This window comes from Danio aesculapii, chromosome 1 (genome assembly GCF_903798145.1).
Source record: "Danio aesculapii chromosome 1, fDanAes4.1, whole genome shotgun sequence".
In the NCBI taxonomy this organism is placed as follows: Eukaryota; Metazoa; Chordata; class Actinopteri; order Cypriniformes; family Danionidae; genus Danio; species Danio aesculapii.
This window is the reverse complement of record NC_079435.1, coordinates 37,989,711-38,008,139: the sequence shown is the minus strand read 5'-3', so window position 1 is coordinate 38,008,139 and position 18,429 is coordinate 37,989,711. Positions and strand designations below refer to the sequence as shown.

Here is an 18,429-nt window from a genome sequence, read left to right as displayed (position 1 = left end):
TTACCCTGTAATTACACTGGTATCACAAGGTGAAACCTTCTATTGCAGCGTTAGTTTTGCCATTCTTATTTTAATACAGTGCTCAGAAGTACAGTATATGGTATGCAAACAGGTGTGGAAGTGGGAAAACACCTGCAAGTATATTGTTGTTACACAATGCACTTATGTAATTCTTGTTACTGAGGTGTACTTTTTTAGTGCTGATACCAATGTGTCTTGTTAAACATTTGAACTTACACATTCTATTCAGTGTGTTGTTACGTGTGTAGTTACACCAGTATTACACAAGTAAATACTATGTACCACTGTGTACATAGACTGTAGTTGCACACTACTTACACATCTAGTTACCATGTAAGTTCACAGGTATAAGCGACACTTAATATAAAGTGGGACAGAAAATTTCACTAGGGTTTGTTTATGATCATAATGCCAAAGGCCGCTGATAAGCCAGTCATTAACTACTGGATAAACTGCACCTCTACTTTCATCATTCACTAAAGAACTGGTTTCTTTTATGGTTTTCATTTTTGGCATCTGATAGAGATTTGGTTGCTTGCCACTGCATTGGATTGATCTGATCTGACACTGAACAGATTGAATCTGGAATACTGACAATGTTGTCTTTCTGTCAGACTGATTACTGCTGAATAGAGCCTGTTTCAAATTTAGGAATTTAACAATGTCTCTAATATCCGATTCCAGTATTTTGTCTTTTACTCTCTTTAAAGAGGACCTTACAGAATCTCTGTTGAACACAGTGCTATCACAATAAAGGTGCATGATTTGACCTGACTTGCGAAATTGCAGCACATTAAACAACATATTAAACACTCAGATCCTTGCATAATTTTTTTCTGACTTGCATATCACAGGTTTTACTGTACTTCTCAGATTGATCTTTCAACATTTCACAAAAAGGACTAGTGATGGCAAGATGATGGCAACCATAGAAGACTTTTAGAGGTATCCATAATCCTGGACCAGGCCGTATCCTGAGCAGATGCTGTGGCGGTCATGGAGGAGAGCAGAACATGAGACCCCAGTGACAGACGAGTGTCTGTATTGATCCCGTGGGCAAGGCTGAACACCCACCGGTGACCTACTCACACCTGCAGCTTCTCAATGATGGACGTCTAGTGTTCTCCAGCCTCTAGTACCTAGACTGAAGTTCTTCACAACAAGGTTGGCCAGAGGAGAAACAGCCGTGCCCAACTGAGCCTGGTTTCTCTCAAGGTTTTTTCTTTCACAATTGGTGAAGTTTGTTCCTTGCCACTGTCGTCACTGGCTTGCTTGGTTTGGGACTTGAGGAGGTGTACATCAATGGATTTGCTCTTCAGTGTTTGGACTTTCAGCAGTGAAATTTAAACCACACTGAACTGAACTTCAACTCTGAAAACTGGACTGACACGGTTTCAGTTTACTAGAATCTCTATGTTAAGCTGCTTTGCCACACTCTACATTGTAAAACTGCTATAGAAATAAAGATGAATTGAATTGAATTGAATCGAATTGAACTAGTGTTTGAGTCACATTTTTTAATCACTAGTGTGCCTCATGGTTCTGTGATCAGTCCAACTCTTACCACTATACATAGATAAAATGTAGCTCATGTGCCATTTCAACTTGATGACCGCAATGTCTAAGCTTATACTGTTTCTTGGCCTAGTCTGTGGATGAAGAAGCTTTATTTCCAGCTCAGCCATGACTGAGCTACTTGTAATCCCTGCAAACCCACAGGTTGACCACAACGTTACAGTTCAGCTGCACTCTAAACACATTTTATCTACAAGCTAATGAATAGTTATAAAAATAAAAAATAAAATGTCAACTTCACTGCTCTACTGCAGTTAAAAACAAATGTTTCAGCTATAAAAGACAACAGCTTACATCAATCTTTTGAATTATGACAGCATCTAATGAAATTATGTTCAACCAACAAATCGCATTAAGTTAGAAACATACAAGTTAATTACTCAAAAAAATGAAGTGTTCCAACTAATTTCAACATAATTGAGTAGTGGCCCTGGAACCAATTAATCTTATCTACTTCGGTTCAAATTAAAAGCTAACATAGCAAATGTCACATTTATTTAACTTATTTAGCATGTAAATTTAATCCACAGGCAAGATATTATTTGTCACTGGCATTAGTGCTGCCAATGCAATAATCAATATAGTGAACACTTTCATGTAGCCATCTACAGCTTAACATCAGCATTATGGTCACCACAAAACTATAACAGAAGTAACACGGAAACTCTAAACACTGACTGGTCTTTTCCGACACATACAAGTATTCCTCCTATTCTTTCCAGTCTTATGCAAAGAAAGTTGAGAAATATAAATCCACTGGACAACTTTAAAAGTTATCTGGACACTTACATTAAGTTGATTTATGTGGATAAAAAAGGAGAAGGTAGATTTTTACCAGTATACGCAGTTTTTTTTTTCCACACACATCAGTGTTCAAACACCTTGTTAAAGTGAATCATGCATTATAGATCAAACTTTCAGTTTAAATTAGTAAAGCAAATGTATAGTTCAACCACAAATGAAACATTTACTGAGCCTAACGTTGCTCTAGACCTGTTTGGATTTCTTTTTTCTGCCTAACATAAACAACTTTGGAGTCTGACTTCCATATTATTGGGATTCCATTAGTATTATTGTTGTTGTTTTAACTTATTGACATTTTTTCACCATACAACGCACTTCAATGGACAGATTCTTTAAAATATATTCTGTGTCAGGCAGAAGAGATGACAGTTGAGCAAAGAGTAACACAGACATCAACACATCACAACAAATAAAATATAATGCATATACACTTGAAGTCAAAATTATTAGCCCCCTGAATTATTAACCCCCCTGTTTAATTTTTCTCGCAATTTCTGTTTAACGGTGAAAAGATTTTTTTCAACACATTTCTAAACATAATAGTTTTAATAACTCATTTCTAATAACAGCTTTTTTTTTAATCTTTGTCATGATGACAGTAAATAATATTTGACTAGATATTTTTCAAGACACTTCTATACAGCTTAAAGTTACATTTAAAGGCTTAACTAGGTTAATTAGGTTAACTAGGCAGGTTAGGGTTATTAGGCAAGTTATTGTATAACGATGGTTTGTTCTGTAGACTATCAAAAAAATTTGCTTAAAGGGGCTAATAATTTTGACCTTAAAATGGTTCATAAAAATTAAAAACTGCTTTTATCCTAGCCGAAATACAACAAATAAGACTTTAGCCAGAAGAAAAAATATTATCAAACATACTGTGAAAATTTCCTTGCTATGGTAAACATCATTTGGGAAATATAAAAAAATTATAATAATAGTTCAAAGGGGGACTAATAATTCTGACTTCAACTGTATGTCAAATTAAAAGGTTTATTTAAATTATTAAATTAAATTTTTCTTAAACTAAATATTTCTTAGGTTTTACAACACCAGGCCAGTAAGGGATGTGGTGATCATGTTTAATGACCAGCTTAGTTTACTTCACACATTTTATTAACAGACCAGTTGCAAAAGTTTGTGCATGACAACCTCAGGAAAGTCAGACCATGCCTGTCATCTGGTATGTGGTGTCATTTCAAGCTCTTGTCATTTCAAGACTGGACTACTGCAATGCTCAATTGGCCGGCATTACAACCAGCGCGACTAAGCCTCAGCAGATGATCCAGAATCAGCCAAAGAAAATCCACGTCACACCTCTCCTGATCTCACTCCACTGGCCTGTATTTGCTGCCAGAATCAAATGTAAAGCTTTCTGGGCTGTCACAGGAATCACACTCACTCATCTAATTATATACATACAAGTAACAGTCGCTGACTGAGCACCAACCTATTGTTCAATCACAAGAAGGGACAAAGTCAATTTCTAAAATCGTCACTCTCTTCAATCCACTCGGGTGGATTGAGCTGCCAAATTCCACCTCATCTATTAAGATCATCACAAATTAAAAAAAAACTGCTGACACAAATCTCCCGCAAGCACCTATCCAGTCTACAACCTTAATCCAAGGCATTTACATATTTATATTTAGTAGCATTTTATCTCTATTCTAGCTTGTTTTCTAATCTAGCATTATATTAAACCTGGCATTGCATCTGGCATTGAATCCTGCTGGCTCTGTGACAGACTGCTTATTTTTCTCCGTTTATGCTAAAGTGTCAGCAAAACACACAAATGTAAATAAATCTATTTGTATTTTTGAGAACTGATTATATTAGTTTCCATTTAGTTTAAGCATCATTTTGTGGTGCTCTGACACACACACACACAAAGACAAATACATAGTACAACACCATCACATGCTGCAGCTTATAATACTATCAAAGTTGAAGCTAAAAGGTTTGTTTCTCAGATTCCTAACAGCTGCAAGGCCATAAATATGCCATTACGGCTACATTTAGAAGTAGATTGTGACCATCACACCGACACTTCTGGAGCATTTATCAGCAGAATGGACTGGATCCACTCAGACTGTGTATTAAATGCCCAGCAATGTCTAAACAATGGATTTTTAAAAATTGTGCATAATTAATGTTAAAGAATTTTTTTTTAAATATTGAAAATATTTTTTTAAAGTAATAATACTGTTGCTTGTCCAAAATGTAACATTCTGTCAACATTTCCTCACTCTTGTGTCATTTAACCTTTTCTTTGTATGTAAAAAAATATTTTTCCTTTGAGTCAACGTATATATCTTCTTCCCTCGGGCAGATTAAGTATTTTTTTTAATATTAAAATACATTTTTAAGTATCAATCAAGTCAAAATTATAATTTATAAATTCAGCCAGAACAAATTACATATCATTTATTTAGGTCGGTCCAATGCAAGACTATAATTTGATCTAAGGTTAAAAATATAATATTCTACTTTGTACTTAAGTAAAAATAAAATTGATTTAATGTCTCTATTTTAAACAATATTTTACTTTGTGTGAATGTATTTTTTTTTTCCTTTACCGCAATAAATATTTCTGATTTAGATTAAATTCAATTCAAGAGTTCACACTTAGATGATGATTGATAATAAAGCGTGTTTGGCATGCTGTCCTGGGAGAGAGAAGATCCTTGAGCCCGGGGCATCGTCCCGTTTCATCAGGAGAGAGGGGAGTCTCAGCTCAGGTAGGTCTCGAGGGCTCCCTCGAATTCGTCCGCTCAGCCTAATCCTTGATTATTAGGGGTTGCCACGCCAGAATGAACCACCAACTATACCATAATATGGTTATGCGATGAATGCTCAGCACTTACTGACTTACTGGGTCAATGTGGTTTATTCAATTCACTTATATTGCATGTCTTTGGATTGTGGGAGAAAACCAGAGTACCCAAGGGAAACCCATGAGAGCACAGGGAGATCATGTAAACTCCACATAGAATCGCCAAATGGCCCAGCCGGGACTCAAACCAGCAACCTTCTTGCTGTGAGATAACAGTGCTAGCCACTGAGCTGCTATGCCTCCCTGTCCTGAATTAGTCTAGGAAGGAGAGGGAGGAGTAGTGGTGAATGGGAGGATTCTTTAAGGCGAAGTTGACTACGGTAAGGAAATCTGATTATTTATGTGCGTTTGGATTAGTTATCCTCATTCATTCATTTTCTTGTCGACTTAGTCCCTTTATTAATCTGGGGTCGCCACAGCGGAATGAACCACCAACTTATCCAGCATTTGTTTTACGCAGCGGATGCCCTTCCAGCCGCAACCCATCTCTGGGAAACATTTGGATTAGTCTGATTGGTAAATCATTTGATAGCTAATGCAGGACCACCCGTGGTCAATCATAAGCACGTGATCCTCTCGAAATCAGTTTATAAATAAACTTCACTTGTATACTGTAGTTTGAACCAAAGTAATTTTTTAGGGGTTTTTCACCTTTTATTGGGAAAAGATAGTGGAGGAGCATTGGGAGTAGAGAGAAGGGAAGGGTCAGCATAAGACCTCAAGCCGGGCATCGAACTCTGGTCACCATGAGCACAATGGTGCTATGTGTCAGCACACTTAACCACTAGTTAACTACTAGTTAACTGTAGCGCCACTACACCGACCAAAGTTAAATTGTATTTTAGGTGAAAAACTAAAAAATACTACCTGCAAAAAACTACAGTATTTTTTTCGAGTTAGTTTAAAATGTGCTTTTTCCATTATACTTTGAAACATGTATAGCAGGAAAACAAAATGCATGATAATAGATTCTAATCTTTACCTTCACGTAAACTATCTACTTGCTTGTAATTGAATTTATGTTGTCTTTACAATGTTTCGCAGCGAATGCAAAATGATATCTTGCTACCATTTTACTGCATTCTGGTTTATTGTTGTGGCGTTGATGTGAGATTTACCTGCCTCTAAATGTCATGCATATAAACTGAACTGTGGCTGGTTGTATAACTCGCCGTTATGATGCATCGTTACTGCCTAATTAGGTCGTTCTGTTTGGCAGAATACACAGATAGCATGAAGTAAAGCTTGGGAGATTGATTACTATATCAGACCATCTAGAAAATGTGAGAGTCGATTTTTCTGAAATCTTTCTTTGTTTTGGAGGTTGTGTTCATTTTGTGAATTTCAAAAAGTATGCAGCATGTTAATGTACTGTACATTTATTTTACATGCCACAAACACATTTTGAGAGAGTGAAAGTGAGATCGTGTTGACACTGTCCTACATTTGCAACATTATTTTTAGCGTCGGTTTCCAAATTGATTATAGATTGGATTCTTTTTTTACTCACAGTTTCTCATTGCCCATTCATTTCCAAGCAGCTCGGAGAAAACTGCCTCCCGCCTGCACTGACTGACAGCATGAGAGCAGTTAGCAGTATGCTGGAGTGTTCCACGATTAACACAGCAATGGTTTCAAATGTCACGTTTGAATGCTTGTATTGATCCACAATTATAAATACCATCAGCCTGGAGAAACATTGCCATGTTGAGCATGTACTGTCTTTGTATGTTTATATCTGCACTATAACGATGTTGTGCTAAAAGACAGAGCCATAAACAAACCATTTAGAAAGCGAAATATATGTACAAAATATATATACAAACCATTTTAAATTACATGTGTGTAATGAAAAGATCTTATAGATCAGTGGTTCCCAAACTTTTCAGCCTGCGACTTCTAAGATAATGCCAGTGACTCGTGACCCCCAAATTCCTCAGAGGTGGCTATAAATATACAAATGTTGCACACACAACAAAAGCCCTATATAAACACGAGCATATTGACAACACAAAAAAAGTGCAACAGTCTAACCACCATATAATTTTTATAGTCATTTATTAATTTGTTTACTTCAATACTAACCTCACCTAATGAGACTGGTGGGCACAGTGTTTTCAGCACAAGTCTTGGTTTAATTTGAAGACGGCCAATCAGAGATCATACTCAATATTTTTTTGTGGCCTGTTTTTATTTTTAATGTATTTGATTGCCTTAAAGGTGTCAGAAAATTTAACCTGGTGCTATAAAATTAATCTGCTGCAGTTGACACTATTGCTGTGTTGTTAATCTAACGTAAACACCAATCCTATGATCAAAATAATTTAAAGGCTGATGGCTTTTCATTTGCATGTTGTTGTTTTTTTTACTATTAAAAACTACTATTTTTTTCTTCTGTAGGTTATGGATAAAATATGGCAATTATAAATTTATTTGACTTTCGGAAATCACCAAGCGATGCCCTGTGATTGTTCCGTGACCCCCGCTTTGGGATCCACTTCTATAGATATTAAAGATTCTGTGTGAAACCAATGGTCGGTGTTTATTTTTTAGGCACGTTTGTCTGTCCTTAACACATTTTGACCACTCGCGTTTAGTTTGTGAACCAAGGCCTGGATTCCTCTGCATGAATGAGACAGTTTGGGACCCCCTCTGTGAGTGCATGGCTCTAGTGTTTTCCACAGGCACGCTTCACTACATCTGGCTCCAGTGCACTTGAATTTTGCACTCCTGCTGTGTACCTCTAATGTGATAATGTGTTTTTTATGCATCAGGTCTGACATACAAACTCCTACTGTGGCATGGTTCATGTGCAGCTTTTGAATTGAAAAATTGGAATGTAGCATTTGAACAGTTTAATAATTTACTAATTAAATACTGCCCAATATAATAAATAATTTGATTTCTATAATATGTTATATTTATATAATATAACTATATAAATCATATAAATATAAATATATATATAAATATTATATTATTTATTTAATATAATAATCGATAATATATATACATAGTTGAGGTCAGAATTATTAGCCCCCTTTTTTAATTTTTTACTCAAGAAAGTTTTATTTGTTTTATTTTGGCTAGAATAAAAGCAGTTGTGAATGTTTTAAAAACCATTTTAAAGTCAAAATTATTAGCCCCTTTAAGCTATTTTTTTCCAATAGTCTACAGAATAAAACATTGTTAGACAATAGCTTTCCTAATTACCCTAACCTGGGGTGCATTTCCGAAAACCATCATTAGCTAACTAAGGTCACAAGTTCCGTTGTTACAAACATTGTTGTTGATTTGGCATTTCGCAAATCCATCGTTCCAACAAACATTCACAAACTGCGTCGCAAACCTGTATGCTTGCAACTACACCTCTGGAGCTCTAGTTAGAAACATAGTTCCTGGCTGTGTTTTATTCCGAGTTATCCCCCCTATGCCCTATTCATTTAGAATGTTCCAACAATTAAACTTGGAATGAGATTTTTTTTAAAGCATTAAAGTCATCTCTCTTAGGTGTAATTTGTTTTTAAAGCATTTTTACAGTTCAGTTTTAGCGATCTTAATGTTTATAATTGCGCTCCCTTTGACGAGCAGTTTGAAAACATTGATGTCATTTTGTGTGGTTCATGATGAAAGCTATAGGTGACCTATTATTTAAAAGTGGAAGTTAGGCTACGTCTCCAAAGCTTGTGAAAACAAAAAACATGCATACTTTAACGGTTTTAATTTATAGTAGGTTATTTATTAAGTATCTGTACTCTATATGACACGGACCTGTTGGTTAGAACATTTCTGCAGTGGTTTGCATGTGTCAAATTGTAAAAGTAGACTTTTCGAAAACAATATCCTATTTATGGTAATCATAATAATAATAATAATAATAATAATAATAATAATAATAATAATAATAATAATAATAATAATAATAATAATAATAATAATAATAATCATCATCATCATCATCATCATCATCATAATTAATATTATTATTAAAGTATGATTTTTCTCATTTTCTAATAAATAATAAATAATAAAATTCCTTTCTTAATAAATAGCCTCATTATTTGTTTATTGATATGATTTATATATGCCATTAGAATACATGTTAGCTTTTGTAAGTGTTTTATGTTAATTTAGAATAGACTTTGGAATATTCTCAATAATATTTGTAATATTTGTAAGGATTTACATATATTCCAATTAATATGGAAAACGAGTGCATGTTTTTACCAAAATTAATATTGGATTTTTTTTTTAACGCATGTGTGTGTAAAACAATATAATTTGCACAAAGAAATTATGGGGTTTTTCTCTAAAGAAGTTTTTACCACCATGTATAGAGCATCATTATGGATGTTTTATGTTATAACTAATGTGTTTCAAACGATGGATCTGCGACAGAGAAACTAGGGATTTTGGGAAAGACTCATCACTACATTGTTCATTTCCCAAACGAGGCATCGTACTATGATAGTTCAGCCGCGAGTTACGTCGTTGTTTGGGAAACACACCCCTGCCTTGTTAACCTAATTAACCTAGTTAAGCCTTTAAATGTCACTTTAAACTGTATAGAAGTGTCTTATATATATATATATATATATATATATATATATATATATATATATATATATATATATATATATATATATATAAATTTGCAAACATTTCAAAATTAGAATGAAATTCACCCATTTTGGAATAAAGCTGCAGCGTAACCAAACAAGGAAAAAATAAGCTTTTGGATACTTTTCAGATGTACTGGATAAAAATGAGTACTATTTGAATATACCATAAATATTACATTTCATAATTGATGCATTGAATTTCCATGCACATAGAATTACATCGCAATGCATTAATGCATTTTTACACCTTGTGGAAAGTGTTTTTGGAAGTGTTAAAAACATTCGCCGGAAGTAAAACCCTACATGGATGATTCAAAGACTCATGCAAAAAAAGCTGCCAATTATTATGTATATAAAGTAACTGTGACATTAGAACTATTTTACATAAATCCAGCACACATCTAAAAATCACATAAACTGCTATGCTTCTTATCCAGTCACGAATCAGATACAGAAATGTTCTGCTTTTGCTCACCATTTTGGACAAAAATATGATCCATCTGTTTATAATCTTGTTATTTGTCTTCTTGTGACAGGAGAAAAATCCGAGCAATCAGAGAGAGACACAAGACTGCGACTTGATTAGATGAATGAAATATGCATTACAGATTGATTCCAAAACTTCAGGATGTGGATGTTTGGTAACTCACGGATGTTGTCTGTGCTCTCCTGTATGGTGTCAGTTTTGAGCAGGTTGTCTGCGAGCATGAAGGCTCCCGTCTCCACCGTGTCCAGCAGCATGGTTGCGCATCGCAGCTGCTCGGCCACAGAAAGCTCTCTCCACGCCGCCTGAGATCGCACCTGCAGAAGGTTATTCACCGTCTCCACCATGGCCTGCAGAACAGAAAGGGGGGAAAAAAAAACAGAGATGTCAGCGTTCCGGGAGGTGAGGGGCAACCCGCCACGCACATACATTCTGACATCTGAACTTCACAACGAGGACATATTTCCCAAAGTGCCCAGCTCTCCCATAAACCATTTCTCTTCCACTTTCACCAGCACTCACACACACTACACGCGCTCTGTGCTGGAGTATAAACCTGTCAAAGTGAGGAAAGATCCGCAGGGAGCAGGAGACACTGTGAAAATGACAGACGCTGTCATCACACACACACAAACACACGCAGGCTGTAACAATGGGCCTGCGAGAGCAATATATAGGAAAATGAAACGTCTCAGCAGAAGCTAACATATTAAAATGTATTTAAAAGAAAAGTGTGATGTTAAGATATTAGGCCTTTTAAATATCATCACAAGGATATTAAACCTCAACCTTGATATACAAATGAAGGTTTAAGACATACTGTAAGGTGGTGCTTTATTAAAAAGCATGCGGAGTGTATCGCGACGCACTGTAATTTAGCTTTTCATTTGAGAAAGCAAAACGTTCTGCAACACAAACATACACACGGTATTCTGTTTTCAAAGGAGGCTAAATTATTTTTGTCACTTGCGCAAAAGAATTCCAGGTCAAGTTCCTTTCATCAGAAATAGCTCATGTTTCTATGGAATTATACATGCTGGCGTTGTTTTTACAATGGGAAAAGCAGATATAATGCGGCGATATCTGTAATCTGTGCTGAAGCGATATGTAATTAACTTCTCTCACTGTAGTGCACTCATCCGTAGGGATGGACAGAGGGGTGTTTTGTCGTTTGTCTTTAGGTTGCTGCAGGCTAATCTGGCCATTGGGTTGAATCATTCTGCCCCAGTTACAGTAGAACGGCACGCGTGTGTCTCTCTTTCGCTCTCTCTCTCTCTGTGTATGTAATAGAGAGAGGGAGTGTGTGTTAAAGGCGGAATGAGTATATTCATTTTGACACCACTAAAGTAATGACCCTTTTACGAGAGAGAGAAAGAGGAGAGACAGAGATGAGAGACGACTGGGATAAGAGGTAAAAATGAAGAGTTATATTTACTTCCTCACAAAACTGCTTATGAAATCTTTTGACAGAGTGTGTCAAGAGGTCAGTGGAGTGTGTGTGTGCATGTGTGTGTGTGTGCACTTGGGGGCTTGCACTGCAGAGACAGATAAGAGATTTTTTTTTAAATTCTTCCTATATTCTGTTTCCTCTCACACACACACACAGTGAGAGAGCAGAAATACTCTCCACAGACTTGGTAAATGGAGCAGAACTGAAGTGCTTTGAAGCTGAGGAGCTAATCCAGCGTGAAGAAACACACACATACACACTCACACACGCTGCATTACATATTAGATGACCACTGAGAATCCATATTTGCTTGATGTCAGCACCGGGAGGCTTCAGACAGTTGTCATGGAATCCTGTAATTCTCTCTGTCTAAATCAGCAGGATGAATCGATAGGCTCGTTTCTGCACAGCAGAGTATTTGGAAAAACACTCTGTAATTTGTTTATTCAACTTGCTCTGGCCAGTATAGTAGCCGTCTTGGACAGATACCATTAAGGGCTTTCCAGAGTTAAAATAGTTAACCTTGGGTCATTCGAAATCCTGGGTCAATCAAATATTGGGATCCATGTTATAAACTGCTTATAGTCTAATCATTTATTAAAAATAGAGATTAATTCATTCATTTATTCAGTCATTCATTCATTTTCTTTGCGGCTTAGTCCCTTTATTAATCTGGAGTCACCACAGTGGAATGAACTGCCAACTTTTCCAGCATATGTTTTACACAGTGGATGCCCTTCCAGCTGCAACCCATCACTGGGAAACATCCATACACACTCATTGACACACATACACTATGTACAATTTAGCTTACCCAATTCACCTGTACCGCATGTCTTTGGACTTGTGGGGGAAACCGGAGCACTCAGAGGAATCCCATACGAACACGGGGAGAACATGCAAACTCCACACAGAAACACCAAATGACCCAGCCGAGGCTTAAACCAGTGACCCACTGCACCACCGTGCAGCCCCAATATAGATTAATAATTTAGTTTATAATTTTCCCAAGCCAAGGTCATACATTATTACATTAAAATTAGTGTAGACAAACCTTATTATTTATTCAGTTACAACCAGTCAATGACAAACCTCCAGCAGCGTTTTTTTTTTTGTGTTATTAAAATTCTGTTTATTAAAATGTGCTGTAAAATCTTGGCTGTATAGCGATGTATAGATATTAATCATATCACATACAGTACCTTTGATGTATGTCATACATGGTTCATTACACAGCTGTGTATAGTGTGTGATCTCTGTTCCCTCTGGGCCCTACACATTGTATATGCTCTGGAGATGTCCTCATACTGTCCTATATACTGCTGACTGCTATACTTTTTTAAAACTACAGTTGGTGTTTATGTAAACACTACAAAGCTTTGTTATATTTACAGGTGGGAATTTACTAAATACCTTCATGGAATATGATCTTTACTTCAAATTTGAATGATTTTTGGCATAAAATAAAAATCAATAATTTCAACCCATAAAAATTTGATTACTGCCAAAAATACACTTGGCAAACATACAACAGGTTTTGTGGTCCACACACACACACTTTAATTTTAATTAATAATTTAAATAAAATTATGCTGTTGATCAAGGCGGCATGTAATAAATGTAAAAAAATTTTTTTTTAATTGTTAATATTTTTTAATATATATTGTATATTTATAATTATATATATTATATTATATTATATAATTATATATATATATATATATATTATTTATTACTTATTGTATGTAGGTTTCACATGAAATTATTATTCCGGTCATCATTGCTTTTATTACTATTAACATTAATGATAATAATATTAATAATAATAAGAATTACAATAATAATGAATATTGGAGTGATTTCTGAAGGATCATGTGATTCTGAAGACTGGAGTAATGAAGCTGAAAATTCATCTTTAAAATCAGTGGAATAAATGATTAAATTAAATGATAAACTACTTTTGACTAGTTATTTTATAGTGCAATAACATTTCACAATTGTACAATGTGTTCTGTATTTTTAATGAAATCAATGCAGCCTTAGTGAGCAGGAAAAGCTTACTTTAAAACATGTAAAAATCCTAAACTCTCAGAAAAAAAGGAACACGGGGGTACAAATAATGTTCCTTAAGGAACAGTTATGTACCTTTGTAAATGTTGTACCTTATATGGTACAGAAAGACCTCTTATGATATTGTTCTGTACCTTTTATGGTACAATTGAAATGAAGGTACACAATTGTTCTCATTAAAAAGGTACATAAATGTTGGACAACTCCACCTTTATTACAATATCTATGAAAATAAATATGACTGGAAAGGCAAAGTGATTTTATGAATAATTTCCATATTAAAACATGAATCATCATTTAAAAGCATATGTTTAAAGTAACTCATAAACATTAATTATTAACTTCTATAATACAAAACAACTAGTAAAACAAAACTATAGGTATTGTAAACGAAACATTTAAGGCATTTTTAATAAAAATTTGGTAAGAATTTTCTGATAAACAGATTTTCATTATTGATATCTGCACCTTTTGGTATTTGCTTTTCACTACAAACAAAAGCCCTGCATAGTCAAAGTGTTCATGCAGACATTTAATCAAACATTGTGCATATCTTGTCACAATACTTTTGCATATTTCTATTTCTATTTTAAAATGAAGTTAAATGAACTTTTAAGTAACTTCAAAGGTATTGTGTGAAAATTGGAGAAAATGTTATAAACTGTACATGGGGGAATGTATTTCTGTAACATTTTTGTGAAAAGTGTTGTGAAACGTTTAGCAAAAATCTTTTGATTTATGTTAAAGTATTTTTTTATTCTTTATTGTAAAAGGAAAATGTGCATTTACACAAAAATAAACTTTTTTAAAACATTGTTTACAAATGTATTTGTTGTTTTATATTTACTGAAAATTAATTGACACATTTTGGCAAAATGCCTTTAAATAGTTCTAGAAGGAACTCATTTGACACTCTTTGTCTTAAGGTACAATACTGTCCTATAAAAAGGTACTGCCCAAGTGACAAGGGTTTGTACCTTCTTTGATACAACATCGTACGCTTTTTTTCTAAGAGTGTACTGACCCCAAACTTTTAACACACACAATATAACACACACTGCATTACAATAAAATTGTTGCAGAAATTATTTATTCTGTGAGAATGATTCTAGGCTGAAGTGTTCATTTGGTAAAATCTTATTAAGTCACCTTCAGGTGATCTTCTCAATATAAAATACATCAAGCTTTATTACGCTGCTAATATGACTGGTGCCTCGCTCATATGTCAGGGATTTCAAAGCTAATTTTCGAAATGACTATTCACGCTTTTAAGGGTAAAGCATTTTTAATGAGAAAAGAATTATTAAGTGCACCTTCACACCAGAAAACAGAATACTAGAGCAACATTTAGACCTCAATTATTTCATGCAATACAAATCAGAATAAATCTGTCATGTATTGGGCAGAGTTGACAGAGCGGTCTGGCTCAGTTTGAGATATGCATCAGTCATTTTCTACCTCCAAATCAGTTCTTCTAATGCTTTTCCTTTCGTTCTGTCCGCTGAGCTCTTCTTGGGCTTATCTACATTATTCTGTGTTTTTTTTTCCACTGTCTGTGTGTGTGTGTGTGTGTGTGTTTATCAGTCGCCTGATGTGACACTGCTGACCAGTGCTGACATCACTACTGCTTTCTCAGGAGAAAAAATTGCTCTGCTTTTATAAATGCAAAAAATGCAGCCCACGGGCACAAGCGCAAGCGCACAGACACATACAGACAGCCAATATGATTCATATGGTGTGACAGATACGGATCGTCGCAAGTATAATGCAGAATTTCTGCTGAAAACTTTGCCCATCTGTGTAGATATCCAAGTGATACAGAACACGAATTGAAAAGCAGAGAAAATATATTTGTGTTTGCACACACACACACATATACACACACAAAAAAAAAGGACAAAATTAGATACCTGTATGAAGAAACGGCACGACCGTTCTCTCTTCTGGAGCTGAAAGACAATATTAAAACATTTCAGTAACTCACATACACAAACACAACTGCACACACTAAATTACAGTGCGCATTTAATCATTCAGAGCCCAATAAGAAGCAAGGCCTAATTAGCCGCAATAATCTACAATAATTTGGTAATAAATAATTAGAATCATAATTATATTGTGGATCAGAGCAGAATTAGAAACAAAATGAATGTTTAACTGAGTTACAGTCGCGTGAAACTGACACTGTACCCACAAAACATTCCTGTACATGTCTGCCAGGACAATAATACTGCAAACATACAAACAAACAACCAACACTGAGCTGTATTGAGTCTGAATGGCCAGAGGTGTCTGACTGGGTCTTATTTGCAGATGAGCTGATGCTTGTGTAATTGATAACTTTAGCTGGATGCAGGTAATAGGAAACTGACAGGCTGACTGTTTCAAGTTTGTAAAGTGATATTGAGGCACTACAGTGTTGTGTGGGCGCTGTGTGTGTGTCTGTGTGTTCAACTGGTCCTGGGATGATGAATGAGATTTTTTTTAGAAACAATAAAGATGATGTACTGTACAATTATTTGAGATTAAAATAAACTCTCCTATTGCAGTTTGATGACAGAAATGATTTATTGTAGATCAAAAATGTCCTTAACTCTTTAACTGCCCGCTCTACCGAATGGTTGACCATATTTTGACTGTTTTAAATAATGACTTTTAAAGTGATTTAAAGAATGACTGTTTTAAATAACGGTTGATGGTTTACAAAAAAATATATATATTTTATATATATAATATAATATTTTATGGCATACTTCAAAAACAAAGGTGATTTATTGTTCAAAAATGTTTTATTTTGATTATGTTTAAAATAAATAGGTCTTACACTTCATATTTTCAGATTTTTCATTGTAGACGTATTCATTCTGGTGCTTTTACCATAAACCCACATATCAACCATTTGCTAAAGGTTGATATTTTAGAAATTATGGGAAAAAAAACTAGCGGCATTATAGGAGTTAAGCAACATTCTCGGTGAGGCAGTTAAAGGGTTAAAACTAACCAAAGGAAATTCACAATATTGCTTTGTTAATGTCTTTCATTTCAATGGCATCATGTTTTCTAACCACTGTAAAGTGATTTGATGTTCTCAGCTAATTTAATGTCATTTACATTTAATATTTTTAAAGATTTTAATACACCTTAATCGGTTTAATTTAGCTTTAATATAGTAACAGATATTATTGGACACAAACCTTTTCCAAACCTGCTACTTTTCAGGAAATTATAAAGGCCCTGTACTTTTGACTAATTTAGATTAGCATCGTAAAACTTGGCAGTGTGGCATCACATCTGGTCACATAATGTGTGGCATCACACTTGCATGTGTCGTTTTATTTTGAACACTTCACTATAATCAAGTTCAAACGGCATTTTAAGCTTTTTGATCAACAAATGTCAAAAATCTGTTAAATATTTTAAAGATGACTACTCGGAGTAGACGCCACATGTTAAACTCACTCACTCACTTTCCTTTGGCTAATTCCCTGCTTTATCTACAGCGGAATGAACCAGCTTTCTCCTGATCCTATTTCTCATTGCTTTATTAATATGATTATTTGAATGAGTATTTAATCTTGAAATGATTTTGACTAATGAATAAAGTTAACACATTGCTTAATATAAGAATGTTCAGTGCATTTGCCTGTCTCTTTGTAATTCAAAACAGGTCAGAGGTAATGGAAACCTCGAGTGGAACTGAAGGGCTTGATGATTGAAATCAACTCTTTTTCTATTTGTATTGTTATGTGCTAAAGTGATTTTGATATTATTATTAAGTGTTAATTCTGTTTAAAGTGATTATATTTTTTATTCAAGATAGACTTTGTGTAGTAAGAATATAACTGCCTGAATGTAAATTATACTGGTTTTTAAGCAGGTTTGCTAAAGACCGCTGAGAGTACACTCAACCTTGGCTAAGAAACAGATTGTACTTTGAGTGTGAGTGTGTTCTTTTCAATTGTGGATCATTTCATGGGTCAAGGGTCAGATCTATACAGCCTAGTGGACGTTTGACGTTTGTATGCTTGAGATATTGAGATATCGTTCAGAGTTGTGCGCGCGCACCCACATGGAAATTTACCAATCAGGTTAAAACACCTATATGTATGACACAGTTAATGATGTTATGTAAGAGTATAATTGTTGTTGATTTGTGATTGTAAGCAGAGTGGCCTAGGAACTCATTACGAGTGCTGAAGCTGGCTTCTGCTGATGAAACTGCAAACTATCTTCAGTAAACTTTATTTATTTGAATCTCTCCAGCTCTTCTTCATCTGACAGACTGGTCCTTCTTTTTATTTTAAACTGTAAATTATCTACACATTAAAATAATTTGTAATAACTCTGAAAATAGTGACGCAGTGGCGCAGTAGGTAGTGCTGTCGCCTCAGAGCAAGAAGGTTGCTAGTTCAAGCCTCGGCTGGGTCAGCTGGTGTTTCTGTGTGGCATTTGCATGTTCTTCCTGCGTTCGCGTGGGTTTCCTCCGGGTGCTCCGGTTTCCCCCACAGTCCAAAGACATGCGGTACAGGTGAATTGGGTAGGCTAAATTGTCCGTAGTGTATGAGTG

General features: G+C 35.0%; 1 protein-coding gene across 1 annotated transcript in view; it reads right to left on the bottom strand.

Moving 5' to 3' along the window:
• The window catches only part of adgrl3.1 (adhesion G protein-coupled receptor L3.1), a 217,182-nt gene that overhangs the window by 64,086 nt on the left and 134,667 nt on the right, over positions 1 to 18,429 (bottom strand). Inside the window, exons 10-11 of the mRNA XM_056459942.1 lie at positions 15,773 to 15,811; positions 10,509 to 10,692 (exon numbers count right to left, since the gene is read on the bottom strand). Of these exons, the coding sequence (XP_056315917.1) occupies positions 10,509 to 10,692; positions 15,773 to 15,811 (223 nt within the window). The remainder of the gene's footprint in view (positions 1 to 10,508; positions 10,693 to 15,772; positions 15,812 to 18,429) is intronic.